This window comes from Delphinapterus leucas, chromosome 4 (assembly GCF_059928025.1).
Source record: "Delphinapterus leucas isolate spDelLeu-1000000601 "Yukka" chromosome 4, BTC_Dleu_Yukka2, whole genome shotgun sequence".
In the NCBI taxonomy this organism is placed as follows: Eukaryota; Metazoa; Chordata; class Mammalia; order Artiodactyla; family Monodontidae; genus Delphinapterus; species Delphinapterus leucas.
In genome coordinates, this window is record NC_143132.1 from 65,827,536 (window position 1) to 65,850,911 (window position 23,376).

General features: G+C 35.9%; 1 protein-coding gene across 3 annotated transcripts in view; it reads left to right on the forward strand.

The window, feature by feature from the left end:
- Nucleotides 1–23,376, forward strand: part of CFAP91 (cilia and flagella associated protein 91) — a 149,864-nt gene that overhangs the window by 16,754 nt on the left and 109,734 nt on the right. For all 3 annotated transcript variants that reach the window (XM_022561242.3, XM_030760826.2, XM_089910577.1), the window contains one exon: nucleotides 13,615–13,796. In XM_022561242.3, coding sequence (XP_022416950.1) covers nucleotides 13,615–13,796 — 182 coding nt within the window. The remainder of the gene's footprint in view (nucleotides 1–13,614; nucleotides 13,797–23,376) is intronic.

Sequence of the window (23,376 nt, forward strand, 5' to 3'; positions counted from 1 at the left end):
GGCCATGGCTCATGGGCCCAGCCGCTCCGCGGCATGTGGGATCTTCCCGGACTGGGGCACGAACCCGTGTCCCCTGCATCAGCAGGCGGACTCTCAACCACTGCGCCACCAGGGAAGCCTGAGGGTAGTTGTTTTTTCCTTATAACTTTTGTTTTGAATAGATACATACATATGCTCATCTAATTTTTGCTATACACTTTCCCATGTCAATATAACTTAAAATTTCTATAGGAGAAAAAAATCCAAGGTATTCTTGAAATGAAATGGAAAGGAACCCTTTTTTAAGGTCTCAGATTTCTGAATAGAAAGTTAGATAGGGCTTAACTTTCAAACATGCATTTAAAGGATATGGTTACTCTTAATGATATAGCATCTTATGAATAGGATATATGTTATCAAAGGTCTGTAATCCTCAATATAAGTGCCAATTATTATTATTATTTTTTTAACATCTTTATTGGGGTATAATTGCTTTACAATGGTGTGTTAGTTTCTGCTTTATAACAAAGTGAATCAGTTATACATATACATATGTTCCCATATCTCTTCCCTCTTGCGTCTCCCTCCCTCCCACCCTCCCTATCCCACCCCTCTAGGCGGTCACAAAGCACCGAGCCGATATCCCTGTGCCATGCGGCTGCTTCCCACTAGCAATCTACCTTACGTTTGTTAGTGTATATATGTCCATACCTCTCTCTCGCCCTGTCACAGCTCACCCTTCCCCCTCCCCATATCCTCAAGTCTGTTCTCCAGTAGGTCTGTGTCTTTATTCCTGTCTTACCCCTAGGTTCTTCATGACATTTTTTTTTTCTTAAATTCCATATATATGTGTTAGCATACGGTATTTGTCTTTCTCTTTCTGACTTACTTCACTCTGTATGACAGACTCTAGGTCCGTCCACCTCATTACAAATAGTTCAATTTTGTTTCTTTTTATGGCTGGGTAATATTCCATTGTATATATGTGTCACATCTTCTTTATCCATTCATCCGATGATGGGCACTTAGGTTGTTTCCATCTCTGGGCTATTGTAAATAGAGCTGCAATGAACATTTTGGTACATGACTCTTTTTGAATTATGGTTTTCTCAGGGTATATGCCCAGTAGTGGGATTGCTGGGTCATATGGTAGTTCTATTTGTAGTTTTTTAAGGAACCTCCATACTGTTCTCCATAGTGGCTGAACCAGCTCAGATTCCCACCAGCAGTGCAAGAGTGTTCCCTTTTCTCCACACCCTCTCCAGCATTTATTGTTTCTAGATTTTTTGATGATGGCCATTCTGACTGGTGTGTGATGATACCTCATTGTAGTTTTGATTTGCATTTCTCTAATGATTAATGATGTTGAGCATTCTTTCATGTGTTTGTTGGCAGTCTGTATATCTTCTTTGGAGAAATGTCTATTTAGGTCTTCTGCCCATTTTTGGATTGGGTTGTTTGTTTTTCTGTTATTGAGCTACATGAGCTGCTTGTAAATTTTGGAAATGAATCCTTTGTCAGTTGCTTCATTTGCAAATATTTTCTCCCATTCTGAGGGTTGTCTTTTGGTCTTGTTTATGGTTTCCTTTGCTGTGCAAAAGCTTTGAAGTTTCATTAGGTCCCATTTGTTTATTTTTGTTTTTATTTCCATTTCTCTAGGAGGTGGGTCAAAAAGGATCTTGCTGTGATTTATGTCATAGAGTGTTCTGCCTATGTTTTCCTCTAAGAAACTATCAAACTCTTAGAGGAGAACATAGGCAGAACACTCTATGACATAAGTGCCAATTATGATCCCAGTTCCCCTCTAATTTTTTAAGACTGTATATGGATACCTTTGGCTCTTACATGGATGGAGGAAAGATCCTCTGCTGTCCTTCTAGACAGAGCAGCTTTGTGTATTGTCACTTTACCTGGGGACAACTGCAGACTTGTTTTCTATGAAATGCTTTGTATGAGCAAAAGAGAAGCTATAAGACAGGTATCTCCCTATAGATACCTTTGGTAATTCTTTAAAAGCAGGCTCACTGGATCTCCTGCTTTGGAGGTCATAATCACATTAGGTCTAAAAATTGTTCAGTTGATTGTGGGGAGTTCTCAGGTCTACAGTGATGAACACTGGGCCCCTCCACTCCTTCCTAACTAATTGTGATGTAAGGGATAAAGATTTCCTTTGAGAGTTAAAGCACGACAGTTGACATTCTAGAAAGTTTCTTTCTCTCTCAGAAGTTTTAAAGAATGAATCAGTAACCGTCTGTGAAGTCAACTCTGGAATTCTGGCAGCGTTGAGTTTCTGAGTGGTGAGGATAATTCTGACTTATGTTAGCAAGTATGGACTTGTCTGGGGACAGCTGGCCTTCTCCAGCCACACGCTTTCCATGGCTAGCTGTTGGAGCCTTTACTTTGGACTCTATGTAAGCGTCTTGGTGAAGAGGATAAAAAGTAATATTTTTAAAATGTTCAATAGTGGTTTCCAGTTCCACATATAAGGTGCTTGGAAGTTGCTATTAACTGAAGATTTTAAAAACAGGCAACTACAGGAAGTAATAGCTACCCAGAACAGAGATTCATGGGTAGAAACTGCCCTGAGAACCATTCCTAGGTAGGAAAACCTGAACTATAATTGACAAGTTGCCGGAGATTCAGTGTGGAAAACTCTGAGAATGAAAAACTCCAGGAGGACCCAGTCATGGGGGCTCCCACAATTTTGTGATTTACCTCCAGGAACTCAACAGGTTCTCACAGTAAATATTGGAGAAAAATCCCCCTATGCTTCTGGCAGGAGGAGGGAAAACGGAACCACTTTGAAATATGCTAGAGCACTCTGTCTTAACAAGGCCAGCTGTCAGGAGAAACTAGTGAACCAGAGCCTAACCTGCTGGGGTATTATCAGAGCCTAACTGAGAGGGGAAGGAAATACCCAACTTCAGTCCCCTTTTGCCATCCTGCCCCACCTAAGGGGGAAGAAAAACTGAAAAACACTTATGAAGCTCATAGTCCAGATGCATAGGCTCACTGAAAGAAAGGCCTAATATATGAAAATAGAATACTTTCCCCTCCCCCCACACCTTACCACCAAATTACTAAAGACCTATTTACAGTTTTTCTTACTCAGTACATCATGTGTAGCTGTAAGAAAAAAAATTACAAGGCACACTGAAAGGCAAAACCACAATTTGAAGAGACAGCATAAGCATCAGAACCAGACATGGCAGGGATGTTGGAATTATCAGAAAAGGAATTTAAAACAACTGTGATGAACATGCTAAGGGCTCTGATGAGTGAAGTAGACTTCAAGCAAGATCAAATAGGCAATGTAAGCAAAGAGATGGAAATTCTAAGAAAGAACTAAAAAAATAAAATGCTAGAGATCAAAAACACTGAAACAGAAATGAAGAATTCCTTTGATAGGCTTGTTAATAGACTGGACATAGCTGAGGAAAGAATTTGTGATCTAGAGGATATCCATACAAACTTCTAAAATTGAAAAGCAGAGAGAACAAAGACTGAAAAAAACAGAATATCCAAAACCTGTGGACATATACAAAGGTGTAGCATATGTATAATGGGAGTACCAGAAGGAGAAGAAAGAAAGGAACAGAAGAAATATTTGAAACAATAATGACTGAAAATTTATCCAAATTAATGTCAGATATCAAACTACAGAGTCAGGAATCTCAGAACATCAAGCAGGATAAATGTCAAAAAAGCTACACCAAGGCATATTATATTCAAACTAAAGAAAATCAGAGATAAAGAATAAATTCTGACAGAAGCCAGAGTACAAAATTACCTCACCTATAGAGGAGCAAAAATAAGAATTACATCTGACTTCTCAGAAACCATGCAAGCAAGAAGAGAGAGAAGTGAAAATTTAAAGTGTTGAGAGAAAAAAAATCAACCTAGAATTCTGTATCCTGCAAAATTATCCTTCAGAAATGAAAGCGAAATAAAGACCTTCTCCGACAAACAAAAATTGAGGGAATCTTGCCATTTGTTGCAAGAAATGTTAGAAGTTCTTTAGAGAGAAGGGAAATAATATAGGTCAGAAACTTGGATCTACATAAAGAAAAGAAGGGCATCAAAGACAGAATAAATGAAGGTGAAATAAAAACTTTTATTTTTTAACAGTTTATTCAAAATAATAAGACCACCAGGGCAGAAATAGAGACACAGATGTAGAAAATGGATATGTGGACACAGGGGGGAAGGGGAGGGTAGGATGAATTGGGAGATTAGGTTTGACATAAATACACTGCCATATGTGAAACAGATAGCTAGTGGGAACCTGCAGTATAGTACAGGGAGCTCAGCTCAGTGCTCTGTGATGACCTAGATGGGCGGCATGGGGGGAGGTAGGAGGGAGGTCCAAGAGGGAGGGGATATATGTATACACATAGCTGATTTACTTTGTTGTACAGCAGAAACTAACACAACATTGTAAAGCAATTATACTCCAATTAAAAAAAAAAGGAAGACAATGGAAGACACATGGTGGGCAGTTTGTTTTTCCTCTTTGACTAATTATTAAAGGAGCCTATTCGGAAAAAAAATTAATAATAATAAGAGCAACAATGTATTTGATTATGCTCATGAATATATCATGTATATGCTTATATATAAGTGAAATGAATGACAGCAATAACAAAAGATGAAAGGGAGGAATGAGGATTATTTTGTTATTATAAGGTACTTACACTGCTTGAGAAGTGATATAGTGTTATTTAAAAGTGGACTTGGATTAGTTGTAAATGTATATTGTAAACTCTGGGACAATCACTAAAAAAGTAAAAAATAAAGGGAAGTATAACTGATATGCTAATAAAGAAGAGAAAATGGAATCATATAAAACGTGGTTAAAACTACAAAAAGACAGAAAAAGGGTGGAAGATAAAATAGGAACAAAGACCAAGTGCAACAAATAGATATGGTAGATATTAATCCAACTATCAATAATCACTTTGGCCATCAGGGGTCTAAATGAACCAATTAAAAGACAGCTATTGTTAAAGTGGATCAAAAAACAAGAACCAATTATATGTTGTCAATAAAAAACCTACTTTAAGTATAAAGAAACATATAGATTAAAAGTAAATGGATAGATTAGAACAGAATAGAGAGCCCAGAAAAAAACTCATGTGTTTATGGTCAGTTAATCTATGACAAAGGAGGCAAGAATATACAATGTAGAAAAGACAGCCTCTTCAATAAGTGGCGCTGGGAATACTGGACAGCTACATATAAAAGAATGAAATCAGAACATTCTCCAACACCATATACGAAAATAAACTCATAGACCTAAATATAAGACCTGAAGCCATAAAACTCCTAGAAGAAAACATAGGAAGAACACTCTTTGACATAAATTGTAGCAATATTTTTTTGGAGCAGTCTCCTAAAGCAAAGGAAATAAAAGCAAAAATAAACAAATGGGACCTAATTAAACTTAAAAGCTTTTGCACAGCAAGGAAAACCATCAACAAAATGAAAAGATAGCCTACTGAATGGGAGAAAATATTTGCAAATGATGTGACCGATAAGGGGTTAATATCCAAAATATATAAACAGCCCATACAACTCAACATCAAAAAAACCCAAGCAACCCAATTAAAAATGTGCAAAAGACCTGAATGTCTATTTCTCCAAAGAGGACATGCAGATGGTCAACATGAACGTGAAAAGATGTTCAACATTGCTAATCATCAGGAAAATGCAAATCAAAACCACGATGAGATATTATCTCATACCTGTCAGAATGGCTATCATCAAAAAGAGCACAAATAACAAACGTTAGCAAAGTGGAGAAAAGGGAACCCTCCTACACTGTTAGTGGGAATGTAAATTGGTGCAGCCACTGTGGAAAACAGTAGGGAGGTTTCTCAAAAAACTAAAAATAGAACCACCTTATGACCCGGCAATTCCACTCCTGGGTATATATCCGAAAAAAACAAAATCACTATTTTGAAAAGATACAGGCACCCCAATGTTTATAGCAGCATTGCTTACAATTGCCAAAATATGGAAGCAATTCAAGCATCCATCAACAGATGAATGGATAAAGAAAATGTGGTGTATATATATATATATATATATATATATATATATACATACACATACACAATGGAATACTACTCAGCCATAAAAAAGAATGAAAATTACCACTTGCAACAACATGCATGGACTTGGAGGGTATTATCCTAAGTGAAGTTAGTCAGACAGAGAAAGAGAAATACTGTATAATATCACTTATGTGTGGAATCTAAAAAATACAACAAACTAGTCAATATAAGAAAAAAGAAACAGACTCACAGATATAGAGACCAAGCTAGTGGTTACCAGTGGGGAGAAGGAAAGGGGGAGGGGCAATATAGGAATAAGGGATTAAGAGGTATAAACCATTATGTATAAAATAAGCTACAAGTATATATTGTACAACACGGAATATAGCCAATATTTTATAATAACTATAAATGGAGTATAACCTTTAAAATTTGTGAAATACTGTATATAACACCTGTAACATATAATATTACACATCAACTACGCTTCAATTAAAAAATGTAAAAAGAAAGAACAGAAGTAAATGGATAGAGAAAACTATAGCATGCTAACACTGAAAGAAAGCAACTGTAGCTATAATAATTTCAGACAGAGCAGACTTCAAAGCAAGGAAAATTATCAGGGATAAAGACAGGCATTACATAATGATACAGAGGTCAGTTCTCCAAGAAGACATAATAATCCTTAATGTATATGTGCCTGATGACAGTGTGAAACTACATGTGGCAAAAAGTAATAGAATTACAAGGAGAAGTAGATGAATCCACTATCACCTCCTGTTGGAAATGGATACATCTAGCAGACAGAAAATCAGTAAGGCCCTAGTTGAACTTAACAATGCCATTAATCAGTTGTATATAATTGGTATCTATAGACTACTTATTCAACAACAGCAGAATACACATTCTTCTCAAGTTCACATGAAACATTCACCAAGATAGCCACATTCTGGGCCATAAAACACACTTTAATAAATGTAAAAGCATAGAAATAATACAATGTCTGCTCTCAGACCATAGTGGTATTAAACTGGAAATTAAGAACAGAGAGAGAACTGAAAATCCCCAAATATATGGATATTAAACAATATATTTCTAAATAACATATGGATCAAAAAAGATATATGGGAAATTTTAAAATATTTTAAACTAAATGAAAATGACAATATAAATTATAAAAATTTGTGCAATGCAATGGAAGCAGTGCTTAGTGGGAAATTTATAGCATTGAATGCATGTATTACAAAAGAAGAAAGATCTAAATCAATCATCTAAGCTTCCACCTTGAGAAACTAGAAAAAGAAGAGCAAATTATATCCAAAGCAAGCAAAAGAAAAGCAGTAATAAGAATTAGAACATAAATCAATGGAATTTTTTTTCAAGTGTATGGAGAGTATATGCCATGTACTTTCTTAAAAATTTTTATTTATTTATTTTGGTTGTGCCGGGTCTTAGTTGCAGCTTGTGGGCTCCTTAGTTGCAGCTCATGGGCTCCTTTAGTTGCAGCATGTGTGCTCCTTAGTTGTTTCTTGCAGGGTCCTTAGTTATGGCATGCGAACTCTTAGTTGTGGCATGCATGTGGAATCTAGTTCCCTGACCAGGGATCGGACCTACATCCCCTGCATTGGGAGGTGGATTCTCAACCACTGTGCCACCAGGGAAGTCCCATAAATCAACAGAATTGATCAAGGAAATTGATAGAGAAAATAAGTGAAACCACAAATTTCCTTGAAAAGATCACTAAAACTGATAAGCCTCAAGTGAGGCTAACTAAGAAAAAAAGAGAGGACACAAATTATTAATATCAGATATGAAAAAGGATCCCCTTTTCAGAAATGAAAAAGGATCACTGCAGATCCCATGGCATTAAAAAGATAATTAAGGAATATTGTGAATAACTCTATGCCTACAAATTTGATATTCTAGATGAAAAGGACTAATTACTTGAAAGGCAATTTGCCAGAGCTCACACAAGAAGAAACAGAAAATCTGAAAAGGCCTATATTGTTATTAACAAATTTTTGAATCAGTAATTAATAACTTTCTAAAACATAAAGCACCAGGCCCAGATGGGTCTGCTGGTGAATTCTACCAAACGTTTAAGGAAGAAATTATACCATTCTCTGCAGTCTCTTTCAGATAATAGACGCTAACTCATTCTTTGAGGCCAGCATTACTCTCATACCAAAACCAGGCAAAGACATTAAAAGAAAACTACAAACCAGTATCTCTCATGAATGTAGGCATGAAAATCCTCAACAGAATATTAGCAAATCAAATCCAACAATGTATGAAAAGAGTTATACACCACAACGAAGTGGGATTTATCCCAGGTATGCAAGGCTGATTCTGCATTTGAAAATCAGTTAATATTATGCATCACATCAACAGGCTGAAAAAGAAAAATCACATGATCATATCACTAGAGGCCAGAAAAAGTATTTGACAATATCCAATACTCATTCATGATTAAAACTCTCAGTTAACTTGGATTAGAAAGGAATGTCCTCAACTTTATAAAGAATGTGTACCAAAAACTTACATCACACTTAATGGTGAGAAACTCAAAGCTTTTCCACTAAGATCAGGAAAAAGGCGAGGATGTCCCCTCTCATCACTCCCTTTCAATATCATACTGGAAGTCCTAGCTAATTCAATAAGACAAGAAGAAGAAATAAAAGGTATACAGTTTGGCTTTCCTGGTGGCGCAGTGGTTGAGAGCCCGCCTGCAGATGCAGGGGACACAGGTTCGTGCCCTGGTCCGGGAAGATCCCACATGCCGCGGAGCGGCTGGGCCCATGAGCCATGGCTGCTGAGCCTGCGCGTCTGGAGCCTGTGCTCCGCAACGGGAGTGGCCACAACAGTGAGAGGCCTGCATACTGCAAAAAAAAAAAAAAAAAAGGTATACAGTTTGGAAAGGAAGAAATAAAACTGTCTTTTAGCAGGAGACATATTCATCTATGTAGAAAACCTAAAAGAAATTACTGAAAAAAAAAGAAAACCTCTCCTGGAACTAATAAGTGATTATAGCAAGGTTGTAGGATATAAGGTTAGTATACAAAAGTCAGCTGCTTTCCTATATACCTATATAGAACAAGGGGAATTTGAAATATAAAACACAGAGCCATTTACATTAGCATCAACAAATGAAATACTTAAATATAAATTTAATAAAATATACACAAGATCTATTTGAGGAAAACTGCAAAACTTTGATGAAAGAAGTCAAAGAACAACTAAATAAATGAAGAAATATTCCATGTTCATGGATAGGAAGACTCAATAGTGTCAATATGTCAGTTCTTCCCAATTTGATTTACAGAGTCCATGTAATCTCAATCAAAATCCCTGCAAGTTATTTTGTGGATATTGATAAAGTGATTCTAAAGCTTATATGAAGAGGCAAAAAACTCAGAATAAGCAGCACAATATTGAAGGAGAAGAACAAAGTTGGAGGACTGACACGACCTGACTTCAAGACCTACTGTAAAACTTTTATAATCATGAAAGTGTGGTATTATGGAAAGAACAGACAAATAGATGAATGAAAGAGAATAGAGAGCCCAGAAATAGACCCACATAAATATAATCAACTAATCTTTGACAAAAAGAACAGACAATACAATGGAGTCTTTTTAAACAAATGATGCTGGAACAACTGGACATCTACATGCAAAAGAATGAATTTAGGCATAAGCCTTACACCCTTCACAAAATTAACTCAAAATGATCACAGACTTAAATGTAGAATACAAAAACATAAAACTCTTAAAAGATTACATAGGAAAAAAACCTAGATGACCTTGGGTATGGTGATGACTTTTTAGATACAACACCAAAGTCATGATCCATTAAAGAAATAATGGAAAATCTGGACTTCATTGAAATTTAAAACTTCTGCTCTACAGAAGACAATGTCAGTAGAATGAGAAGACAAGTCACAGACTAGGAGAAAATATTTGCAAAAGACATATCTGATAAAGGACTGTTATCCAAAATAATCAAAGAAGTCTGAAACTCAACAGTAAGAAAACAAAAAACCTGATTTTAAAAAAGGTCAAAGACCTTAACAAATACCTCACCAAAGAAGATATACAGATGGCAAATAAGGATATGAAAAGATGCTCCACATGATGTCATCAGGGAAATGCAAATTAAAATGAAATTCCGCTATACACCTGTTAGAATGGACAAAATCTGGAACACTAACACCACCAAATGTGGAGCAGCAGGACCTTTCATTTTTGGTGGGAATGCGGAATGCTATAGCCGCTTCAGAAGACAGTCTGGCAGTTTCTTACAAGACTAAACATACTCTTACCATATGATTTGGCAATCCTGCTCCTTGGTATTTACCCAAAGAGGCTGAAAACTTATCTCTACAGAAGAACCTGCTCACAGGTGTATATAGCAGTTTTATTCATAATTGCCAAAACTTGGAAGTAACCAAGATGTCCTTCAGTAGGTGAATGGATAAATAAACTATGGTACATTGAGACAATATAATATTACTCAGCACTAAAAAGAAATGAGCTTATCAAGTCATGAAAAGACATGGAAGAATCTTAAATGCATATAGTTAAGAGAAGGAAGCCAATCTGAAAAGGTTACATACTGTATGATTCCAGCTATATGACATTCTGGAAAAGGCAAAACTATGGAGATTATAAAAAGATCATTGGTTGCCAGGGGGTTGGGGGGAATGGGGAAAGGATGAATAGGAGCACAGAGGATTTTAAGGGTAGGGGAAATACTCTGTATGTTACTATAATGATGGATACATGTTATTATACATGTATACATAGACATATAAGGATTTGTCCATACCCATATAATGTACAACACCAAGAGTGAACCTTAATGTAAACTGTGGACTTTGGGAGACTGTGAAGTGTCAGTGGAGGTTCATCAATTGTAACAAAGCTACCACTCTGGTGAGTCATGTTGATAATGTGTTGGACTATGCATGTGTGGGGCAGGGGGTATATGGGAAGTTTCTGTACCTCCTTCTCAATTTTGCTATGAACCTAAGATTGCTCTAAAAAATTGCCTTTAAAAAATGCAGACATTCAATAGAGTTCATAATAACAAAACAAGATTTGCTAGCTTCGTGAAGCTCCTCTTTCTGTGCAGTTCAGCTGGGGCTGGAAGGGAAAATCTAGAAGACTGTAGGTTTGGCAGACAGTACATGTTCCTGGTAGTGGCCCGTAGTAGAGGAGGAGGGGCCTGGATGGAGGGAATAGAGCAGCAGTGGCTTCTGTAAAGATACCAAAGCCAGACTAAGTAAGGCTGAGGATGGGATCCAGGACAAGGCAGGGCTCAAGCCAAGCAGGAAGCAGATATGGAGTCTTTCTGGCATTGGGTCCCGATCGAGGTTGGGCAGAGGTGGGAAAGAGATTTTTACTCTTTCTTATTCACATTTTGCTCTCCTCTAAAACCAACTGAAATGGAGAGAAAAAGAATAGGTTGGAGAAAAATAACAAGTTGGTTGGGAAAGAAACTGTACCATTAAGTTGCATAGGACTTTTGTCAAAGTAGCATTCCTCCTTTGCATCCTACCCTCAGACCCACCTAGAAGGGTCCCAAGTCAGCAGAAAGCTTAGTCAGAGGGATTCCTCAGGCTTTACCATAATCCTAGAACATTTGATCAGATGGTTCAAATGTGAAATTATCTAATTTAGAAAACAATAATTTATTCTCTCGATTCAAGCTTACGGTGTTATAATATTCACATGATCTGTGATGATAAAGCTAATTTGAAGTTATTTCCTCAAGTAGAATTTTTATAGTAGCATACTTTCTGCTGAAAACTTAAGAAAATATATGTACGTACTTATATTGTCTACATGTGTTAGAAATTAATAGCAACTGCTGAAAAATGATTTCAATGCCTGTTAGAATTCAGCATTAAAAACAATTTAAAGTACTGTTCCATCACAGGTCGAAATGCCAAATAGACACTTCTTTCTAATTGGCTTGAAATGCATTTTTCTTTGAGTTAAGCTTTACATGCTGTGCTCATGTATAAGCACCTCCCCTTGCCTTTGACTTTTTCATAATGGAAATCTCTCTCTTTTTTTCCATTATTTATTGTTTGTGTAATTTAACCAATTCTTCAAAATGATATATTTTAAATGGAAATGGTTATATATTTTTTTCTTATTTTATAAGTAGTATATATACAGGTTAAAAAAAAGTTAGAAAATTCAGAAGACTATAAACATGAAAAAAATTCTCTCTATAACCCTACTATCCAGAAATAATTGCTTTTATTATTGTGTATCCATCTAGGCATTTTTATGTGCCTAATAACACAGTCTTTAAAAACATAAAAATGTATTCCTAATGTACATACTGCTTTATAGTGTTCTTTTTTCTACTTTACTTTGGATCATAGACATTTTTGTTCATTCATAAATGTAGATTACATTGTAACTTTTAATAGCTGGATAAATTCCATTATGGATGTGCCATTTTTTAAAAAACAATTTTTCTACTGTTGGTGATTAAGTTTGTAATATTTTTTTTTAAAGAGTCACATGAGTAGGTTGGGAAGGGTTTCCATGGAGTGTTGTTTAGTCAAAAAAGCAAGATGCAAAAACGTATTTATAGTATGATTTCATGTTAGTCAAATGATAAAATAACACTATATTTGTGTATATTTGTGTCAGTGTAGAAAATAAGTGTGCCAAAAAATATGGAAGATATAATTCAAGGATACAACTGAGATACATACCCTAGATATTGGATATATAGAGAAGGCACTGCTACAAGTGGATAAGGAAGAAAAAGCGATTGAGGGATGCAAACTCAAAAGCACAAGAAAACACTGCACTAAAACATTAAACCATATGTGCTGTCATACTTATTGTTTAAGAAATTATGTGTAAGGGCGGGCATATGTTTAAGTGAATTAAAAAGTTTTTTTTGTATTTAAAAATAGACAGAATGAAAAAAACAAGGGTGAAAATAATGGGTCCAAGGTTGATGCCTAATGACTCCAGGTATAACCATGTTTTAAAAATAAAACTGGCCATTAAAAAAAGTTTTTTACTCTTATGAGACTTTATAAACATGTCTGCATATATCTTTGCACACTCATTGAATTATTTCCTACAATAAATTCCTAGGAGTACAATTGCTGGGGCAAAAGGGTATTTTAAGGGTTTGATATATATTGATAAGTTACCTGTTAGTTAGGTTGCACCTATTTGTATTTCCATCAACAGTTTATGAGAATGTCTGTTTCTTCACAACTTCATTGATGCTAGGTACTTTCACACTTTTAAATCATTGCTTACATTATATAATAAAATAGCATCTTGCTGTTTTAATTTACTTTTCTTAGATTACTAGTTATGTTCATTATCTTTTCATATGATTGTTAGAAGTTTTACTTTTTGTTTTCTGGACTGTCCTTTACCCATTTCTCTGTGGCTATTTAACTGTCTTATTGATTCACAAGGGCATTTTATATAGAAAGACTGTTTAACTATTTATCACATATGTTTCAAAACCTATTGATAGGTATAAAGTGATTGTATCAGGTTCTAATTTTTAAAATGATTTCCTCTTTTAGGGCAGAGCCATATACTTTTCCTCCTCCTTCCACTAAGTACCTCCCCATTCCTTCAAAGTATACTGTGGGCACTCAGACTGATTATCGCGATGCCGAAGTTCAAACAGACCCGTATTCTCCAGAATACATAGTATGTCAGGATTCCATCCCTGAACTGCTGACCCTGGCTACTCTCACTTGGGGTGAGTTGGTAATTCTTTTGAATATTTGCAGATGACAGTCCTGATAACCACACGTGCTATTGAGTTCTTGGAAATGACACACATAGAGGCAACTGTGGTTTAAAGTATTGCTATTTAAAGCGTCTTGCTCAGTAGAGCTACTTCGTAGACTCATACATTTTCTGATAAATTTGTTCAAAGGTATTTACGCCCTTTTCACTGTAAGGAGGCTTATTGTTCTTTTCCCCTGAAGCTGAAGTTATATTTCGGCTTAATTTTGTGGTTACTTTACTGACGGCTCCCCTCCCCCTTCTCACTGTTTCTCCCAGTGAATCAGTTCTTTTTCACTGAGGCATTCATACTCCTTCTTTACACATAAACCTTTCTTGAGTGTATAATACTGAATGCCTATTCCAACATATGTAATAATATTATCTTTCTTTGCTAAACTATCCTGCAATTTATCAAGGCTCTCTTATATACTTTATTTGATGATTTGGATGATTTCTTTTGATATTATCTCTGAAATGCTAATATCTTCCAGGCTCAGAAATTCACTCTCAGAGTATAGAAATTCACTCCGGTCTAGGCCCTTATTATGTGAAACTATAAAAATTAATAAGAGAAGGGACCTTTAGAACTCATGTAGCTTATTGAACTCACTTGATCGTAGCTGGGAAACTGAGAGCCAGAGAGGCTGACTCCTCTAAGGTCATGGAGCTAGTTGGTACACTGTAATGATTTTTATTAAAATGAGATTTTACTTTTGTTTCCCCAGTGTAATTAATTGCTGTGATCAATTCTGCATCACAGGCAAAGAAGATGTTCATATCTGAGCTCTAGTTTTGATTCTTGTTTCCTGGCCCACTTTATGAATCCAGATTAAGCATTCTTGACACCCACACTTTAAACCAGAGGCTCTAATTTCAGGCCTAGATGACAGGTTAAAAGTACGCTGAAATCTTTCCCTCTGCCCTCAGCACATAAAAGACATATTATAAAGATTAATAACCACACTTAAAAGCAAGGAAGAAAATTTCCATAGTCTAGAAGTGGAGACTTCTTCCTAAAAGAAAGAAATAGCTGGGAACCTGTGATGGTAAGCAGGGACTATGAATGGTGGGGAGCAGATCTGAGTTACCTGCTTAAACTAAAGGAGACAGAAACTTTTCTCCTGCCCACAGATAGGATTGAAGCCCAGTGCCTGCCGGTCTAAGCCAAGTGCTCCTATCTGGGGCCTTGGGCTTTACCTCTTGGTGTGACAAGGGCTTAGCGTTGAGCTGCAGGAGGACCAGAACCAGGACATCTAAAACAAGAAATCCGGGCAGGGGCTCAGAAGTGCTTCACTTGGTAAAAGGCCTAATCTGGAGCCCTGCCACTGGCAGCTCTGGGGTTGAAGTATCAATAAAAACCTCCATGAGTTAGGCCTACCTCCTCATTGGTGAGGCCCTGGGCCGAGAGGTTCAAATAGAGGCCCATATACTATTGATATATGCATAGATGTTTAAAAATTATAAATCAAGCCACTATCTGTTAGATAAAGTACGTTCTATATTTTTCACAAATAAATCTTTCTAAAAAGTTGAAAAGATAAATGTACATTTAAAATTCTTAGACTCTTTGGGATTGCATGCTGGAATGTGGCAGCAATGGGAGAGGCTGCCTAGTGGCCTGCCCTTTTCTCTGGCTCTGTTCAACATCACAAGGGGCCTGTCATGCATGTATATGATTGCCCCACCTTGCTTCTCCATTTTCTGTTTACACATCCTTGCAAACAGCTGCCACTTGGCTATGCCTTGGGCTTAAGGGTGAACAAACAGCAGCATATAGTCTGCCCTCAGGAGTCTGAATCCTGGGAAGGGGCCCATGTAGGTTTTGGAAGTGGGCTTGGGGCAATTTATGCATGGAATTCCAGGCCCTCTAAGAGCAGGAGTACTCCAGGTGGGCATTTTGTAGTATTATCTTTAAAGTGCTGTGGGAAAATAATTTCAAATCTAGAATTCTTATACCAGCCAACCTGTTATTCAGTGAAGGTGAAATAAGGACACTTTCACAGGATAGGACATTTCATAGGCCTATCTCATAGGATATTGTAAAGATTAATTTAAATTCATTTATGTAATGTGCTTAGACCAGTGCTTAGTATGTGAATAAGCTTTCTATACATGTTAGCTATTAATCTGAAAAGGAAGAACAAAAGGACATACTTCAACAAGAAGAAAAATAAGCCCAAAAGGAAGAAGCAGTGTTTAAGAATATGATGAGCAAAAAAAGAGAAAAATATGTAATTAAAAATTTAGGGCTTCCCTGGTGGCGCAGTGGTTGGGAGTCCGCCTGCCGATGCAGGGGACGCGGGTGGGACGCGGGTTCGTGCCCCGGTCCGGGAAGATCCCACGTGCCGCGGAGCGGCTGGGCCCGTGAGCCATGACCGCTGAGCATGCGCGTCCGCAGCCTGTGCTCCGCAACGGGAGAGGCCACAACAGTGAGAGGCCCGCGTACCGCAAAAAAAAAAAAAAAAATTTAAAGTGTTGAGTTTTTAAAAATGATACTTAAAAAAAAATAAAAAAGAATGAAGCAAGTACTAAAACTCTAGATCAGGATTAGCAAACTATGGTCCATAGGCCAGTTTGGCCTATTGCCTTTTTTTATATGGCCTGCAAGTTAAGGATTTTTACATTTAAAAATGGATGAAAAAAACCTATTATGCGACATGTGAAAATTATTTGTACTGTTTTGTGACTTGTGAAAATAATATGAAATTAAAATTCCAGTGACCCTAAAAAGGTTTTATTGGAATACAGCCAAACTTATTTGTTACGTAGTGTCCTTGCCTGCTTTTGCACTGCCATGCAGAATTGAGTAACTGAAAGAGACTGTGAGGCCCACAAAGCCTCATATATTTACTCACTGGCCTTTCACAGAGAAAGTTTGATGACCTCTGCTCTAGATCAGTCCTTTTCAGACTTTTGCATGAATAAGAATCATCTGGTGAGCTTGTTAAAACACTGATTCCTGGCCCCATCCCAGAGATTCTGATTTACTAGGTCTGAGAAAGGGTGGAGAATTTGCATTTCTACCAAGCTCTCAGATGCTGCTGCTACTGCTGGTTTAAGAACCACGCTGAGCACTGGAGTTAAGAAGAAATAAGAATAAAGCATGCGAAAATTCTGTTTTCTTTTGGAGAGAGAGCAATATTAATTAGCTTTAGACTTTATTAGAAAACTATGAGTGGAAATTTCTAGGTTAAAAAATTTATGTGTAACCTCTGGAAAAAAGAGAAAAAATATATCATTTCACAATTGGTAAAGGGGAAAAGGAGGAAATAACAGTAGAAATGGGGGAAAACGCAAAGAAAAAACACAATAAATAGAAAATGCATAGTAAAGTGTAGGGAAAATGTTCAAATATTTTAATAATCAAAATATATAATAAAAGTGACTTAAACTTGCCTATTAAAAAATTCTGGGATTGAATTCATTAAAACCCAGCAAAAACAGCTTGCTATTTATAAAATAGCATTATAACTTTGAAAATAAAGGAGTGGAAAATATACTGAAAGCTGACCCAAAGAAAGCTGGTGTAACAATGTTAATATTAGACCAAAGTTAATCAGAAAACAGTAAAAGGGATAATGAAGAACATGAAATCGTTATAAAAGGAAAAACCCACCAGAAGTTATATCTGTTATGAATTTGAATTTACTCTGCATAGACTCAAAATATAAAGCAAAACTGATTGAATCACAAGGAGAAATGGACAAATTCCTATTCACAGTGGAAGATTTTTTAATGCTCCTCTTTCAGATTAAGCTATCAAAAGTTAGGATTTAGGTGATTTGAACAAGATGATTAACGTATTTCACATAAAAGACTTTGCATGTGGTAAGCCATGGGGACACCTGCTATAGATCTGATTATGCATTAAGAAAATGTGGGAATAACTTGGCTGTAGCATTTCAAGGAGATAATTATGGTTCTGGGCTCCTTTGAACTGGCAGATTTCTCACTCCACATTTATAGTCATTTGATTTATGAGAAAGATGCCACTATATTCAGTGGGAAAAAGGAGGTCTTTTCAATAAATGTTGATGAAACAATTAGATATCCATGTGCAAAAGTGAACTTTGATTCTGATTTCTACCTCCAGGCAGTACTGGGAAAAACAAACAAACAAACAAAAAAACCAACGTGTGTGTGTGTGTGTGTGTGTAAATTGATAACCTGATTCTAAAATTAATATGGAAATGTGAAAGGGTCAAAAGTAGCCAAGGCAAATGTGAAGAAACAGAACAGTATACACTATGAGATACAAAGACTTACTTTAAAGCTGCAGTAATTACACAGTGTGGTATATTCTCAAAGGTACACAAATAGATCATTGTTACAGAATAGGGAGTCCAGAAATTAACCCACAAGTAGATATCATCTGACTTAAGACAAAGATGATACTACAGTACACTAGAAAAAAAATGATCTTTTCAATAAATAGTGCTGAATCAATTAGATAGTCATCTTGAAAACAGTGACTCGATTCCTAGTTCACACCATAAACTGAACCAATCCCAGATGTCTAAATGTGAAAGGTGAAACAAAAATTTAGAAGGAAACATAAGAGAATATTTTCATGATCTTGGGTAGGTACACATTTTATTAAATAGAACAAAATTGCTAACCATAAAGGGAAAATTAAGAAATTAGATCACATTAAAATTAAGAACCTCTGTTCACCAAAATACATTAAGATAGTGAAAAGGCAAGCCACATATTGGGAGAAGATATTTGCAATACCTACATATGACAGAAGACTCATATCTAGAACACATAAAGAAATCCTACAAATCAACAAGAAAAAGACGACCCAATAGAAAAGTTAGCAAATGATGTGAGCCGTCACTTGATACAATGGGTTTTCAAATGGCCAGTCAACATATGAAACAGTGTTCAACCTGATTAGTCATCAGGGAAATGCAAATTAAAATCTCAGTTTGATACTACAGATATACCAGAATAGCTAATGTTAAAAAGATTGATATTACTAAGTGATGATAAGGATTTGAAGCAAAGAGAATTTCATATACTGCATGTATATATTGCAACCATTCTTTGGAAACTGATAGTATCTTCTAAAGCTGACACAATACCTACAACCCAGGAACGTCATCCCTCACTATATACCCAAGAAAAGTGAGTACTTAGCTTTACTGTAAGAAATGCATATATGACTTTCACCAAGAGACAAGTGCAAGAATGTTCATAGCAGCACTATTCATAGTAACTCTGAACTGAAAACAACCCAGATGTCCATCAACCATAGAATGGATGAATAAACTGTAGTATGTTCACACAGTGAAATACTATATAGTAACGAGAATGAAAGTACAGCTACACATAACCACATGGGTGAATCTCACATAGATATTGCTGAGCAAAAGAAGTAAGACACTAAAGAATACCTACATTTTGATTTCATTTATCTAAAGCTCAAAACCTATCAGAACTAAATTAATATGTTAGGAATCAGGCTGGTGGCTATCCTTGAGGCAAGTAGAGACTGGGAGGGAGTATGATGGGCAATCTAGGGTTCCGGTAAATTCTGTTCCTTGATCTGAGTGCTGGTTATTTGGGATGTTCCTTTGTGTACCTTTCTGTGTATATATTATACATTAGTAGAATGTTTGCATAAAAATAAGTGAAAAATAATGACACAGTAAAAGGTTGACACTGAAAGCACTAAGAAAAAAATCGAGTGCTATGTGGAACTTGGAACAAGAACTGTTCCAAGTGCTTTATGTTTTTAACTTATTTAATCTTCACAAGTTAAGTAAATAATACATTTTAAATCAGAAACCAATAAGAAACCTTAAAAAGGCAAAAGAATTGGTCATTACGATCATAAATTTTTTGGATAAAGATTAATAATATACTGAAACTTCTTGTGGGAAACATCAAGACCAAAGACAGAAGTTGCAAATAAAGAGTATTAGAATTGGAAGAGGGACATACTATAGACTAAACGATTTAGGGACTATAAGAGAACACTATGCATCACTATTGCCCTACATTTAAAAACTAAGATTATATTAGTTTCATGTATACAGCATAGTGATCTTTTTAATAGATTATACTCCATTTAAAGTTATTACAAAATAATGGCTGTATGTCCATGTGCTGTATAATATATCATCATTGCTTATCTATTTTATACATAGTAGTTTGTATCTCTTAATCCCGTACCCCGTCTCACCCTCCCACCCCTTCCCTCTCCTCATTGGTATCCACTAGTTTGTTTTCTATATCTGTGAGGTTGTTTCTGTTTTGTTATATACGCTCCTTTGTTTTATTTTTTAGATTCCACATGTAACTGATAACATACACTATGTCTTTCTCTGTCTGGCTTATTTCACTGAGGATAATATGCTCTAGAACCATCTATGTTGTTGCAAATGGCAGAAATTTATTCCTTTTTTATGGCTGAGTAAATTCCATTGTATATATACACCACATCTTCTTAATCCATTCACCTGTTGATGGATTCTTGGGTTGGTTCCATTTCTTGGCTACTGTAAGTAATGCTGCTATGAACATTGGGGTGCATGTATCTTTTCAAGTTAGTGTTTTGGGGTCGTTTTTTTTTGTGGGGGGGATATATACCCAGGAGTGGAATTGCTGCATCATATGGTAGTTCTATTTTTAGTTTTTTGAGGGACCTCCTGTTTTCCATAGTGGCTGCATCAATTTTAATTTCTACCAGCAGTGTACAAGGGTTCCCATTTCTCTACATCCTTCCCAATGTTTGTTATTTGTAGACTTTTCGGTGATAGCCATTCTGACAGGTGTGAGGTGACATCTGATTGTGGTTTACATTTCTCTGATGATTAGTGATGTTGAGCATCTTTTCATGTGCCTGTTGGCCATCTGTATGTCTTATTTGGAAAAATGTCTCTTCAGCTCTTTTGTCCATTTTTTTAATTGGGTTGTTTGGTTTTTTAGATATTGAGTTGTATGAGCTGTTTATATATTTTGATATTAACCACTTGTCAGTTACATCACTTGCAAATATTTTCTCCCTTTCAGTAGGTTGTCTTTTCATTTTGTCAATGATTTGCTGTGCAAAAGCTTTTGAGTTTAATTAGGTCCCATTTGTTTATTTTTGGTTTTGTTTCCTTTGCCTTAGGAGACAGATCCAGAAGAATATGGCTATGATTTATGTCAGAGTATTCTGCCTATGTTTTCTTCTAGGAATTTTATGGTTTCAGGTCTTATACTTAGGTCTTTAGTCCATTTTGAGTTTATTTTGTATATGTTGTGAGAGAATGTTCTAATTTCATTCTTTTACATGTATCTGTCCCATTTTCCCAGTATCATTTATTGAAGAGACTGTATTTTCTCCATTGTATATTCTTGCCTCCTTTGTCATAGATTAATTGATCATAGGAGTATGAGTTTCTGAGTTCTCTATTCTGTTCCATTGATCTCTATATCTGTTTTTGTGCCAGTACCATGCTGTTTTCATTACTGTAGCTTTGTAGTATAGTCTGAAGTCAGGGAGCATGATACATCCAGCTTTGTTCTTTTTTCTCAAATTACTTTAGCAATTTGGAGTCTTTTGTGGTTTCATATGGATTTTAGGATTACTCTAGTTCTGTTGAAATGTCATGGGTATTTTGTTAGGGATTGAATTAAATCTGTAGATTGCTTTGGGTGGTATGGACATTTTAACAATATTAATTCTTCCAATCCAAAACACAGGATATTTTTCCATTTCTTGGTATCATTTCTAAATTCCTTCATCAATGTTTTATAGTTTTTAGAGTATAGGTCTCTCACCTCCTTGGTTAAGTTTATTCTTAGTATTTTACTCTTTTTGATGGGATTTTAAATGGGATTTTTTTCTGTTTTGCTTTCTCTTTCTGATAGTTCTTTGTTAGTATATAGAAAAGTAAAATATTTCTGTATATTAATCTTGTATCCTGCAACTTTGCTGAATTCATTTTTAGTTCTAATACCTTTTTGGGTATTAGACTTTGGGTTTTCTATATATAGTATCATGTCACAACTTTGGGTTTTCTATATATAGTATCATGTCATACACAAAGAGTGATAGTTTTACTTCTTCCCTTCTATTTGGATGCATTTTTTTTCTTGTCTGATTGCTGTGACTAGAACTTCCAATACTACATTAAATAGAAGTGGTGAGAGTGGGCATCCTTGTCTTTTTCTTATTTTAGAGTAAAGACTGAAAGCTTTTCACCTTTTAGTATGATGTTAGCTGTGAGTTTGTCATAAATGGCCTTTATTATGCTGAGATATGTTCTCTCTATACCAATGTTGATGATAGTTTTTATCATGACTGGATTTTGAATTTTGTCAAATGCTTTTTCTGTATCTATTGAAATGATTGTGTGATTCTTCTCCTTCCTTTTGTTACTGTGGTGTATCGCATTGATTGATTTGCAAATACTGAACCATCCTTGCATCCCTCAAATAAATCTCACTTGATCATGGTGTATGATCCTTTTTATATATTGTTGGATTCAGTTTGCTAATATTTTGTTGAGGATTTTTGTATCTATATTCATCAAAGATATTGGCCTGTAGTCTTTTTTTTTTTTTTTTTTTGCGGTACGCGGGCCTCTCACTGTTGCAGCCTCTCCCGTTGCGGAGCACAGGCTCTGGACATGCAGGCTCAGTGGCCATGGCTCACGGGCCTAGCCGCTTCACGGCATGTGGGATCTTCCCAGACCGGGGCACGAACCCGTGTCCTCTGCTTTGGCAGGCGGACTCTCAACTACTGAACCACCATGGAAGCCCAGCCTGTAATCTTTTTTTGCAGTGTCTTTGTCTGGTTTTGATATCAGGGCAGTGGTAGCCACATAGAATGAATTTGGGAGTGTTTCATTCTCTTCAAGTGTTTGGATTAGAGAAAGATATTATTAGCTCTTCTTTATAAGTTTGGTAAAATTCCCCTGTGAAGATGACTGGTCACGGATTTTTGTTTGTTAGGAGTTTTTTAAATTACAAATTCAATTTCACTACTAGTGATCTGTCTGTTGAAATGATCTTTTTCTTCCTCATTCAGTCTTGGAAATTTGTATGTTTCTAGAAATTTCTCCATTTCTTCTAGGTTGTCCAATTAGTTGGCTTATAACTGTTAGTAATACTTTGTTATGAGTTTGTAAATCTCTGTGTTATTGGTTGTTACTTCTCCTCTTTTGATTCTTATTTTGTTTACCTGGGTCCTCTCTCTTTTCTTGTTAGCCTAGCTAAAGTTTTATCAATTTTGTTTATCTTTTCAAAGAACCAGTTCTTGGTTTCATTGATCTTTTCTAATTTTTTTTTGCTCTATTTATTTCCTCTGTGATTTTTATTATTTCCTTCCTTCTGCTGACTTTGGGCTTCACTCTTCTTTTTCTAATTCCTTTAGGTGGTAGGTTAGGTTGTTTATTTGAGATTTTTCTTGTTTCTTGAGGAAGGCCTGTATTGCTACAAAATTCCCTTCTAGAACTGCTTTTGCTGCATCCCATAAATTTTTGGAAGGTTGTGTTTCCATTTTCATTTGTCAAGATATTTTCTGATTTTCTCTTTGATTTCTTCATCGATCC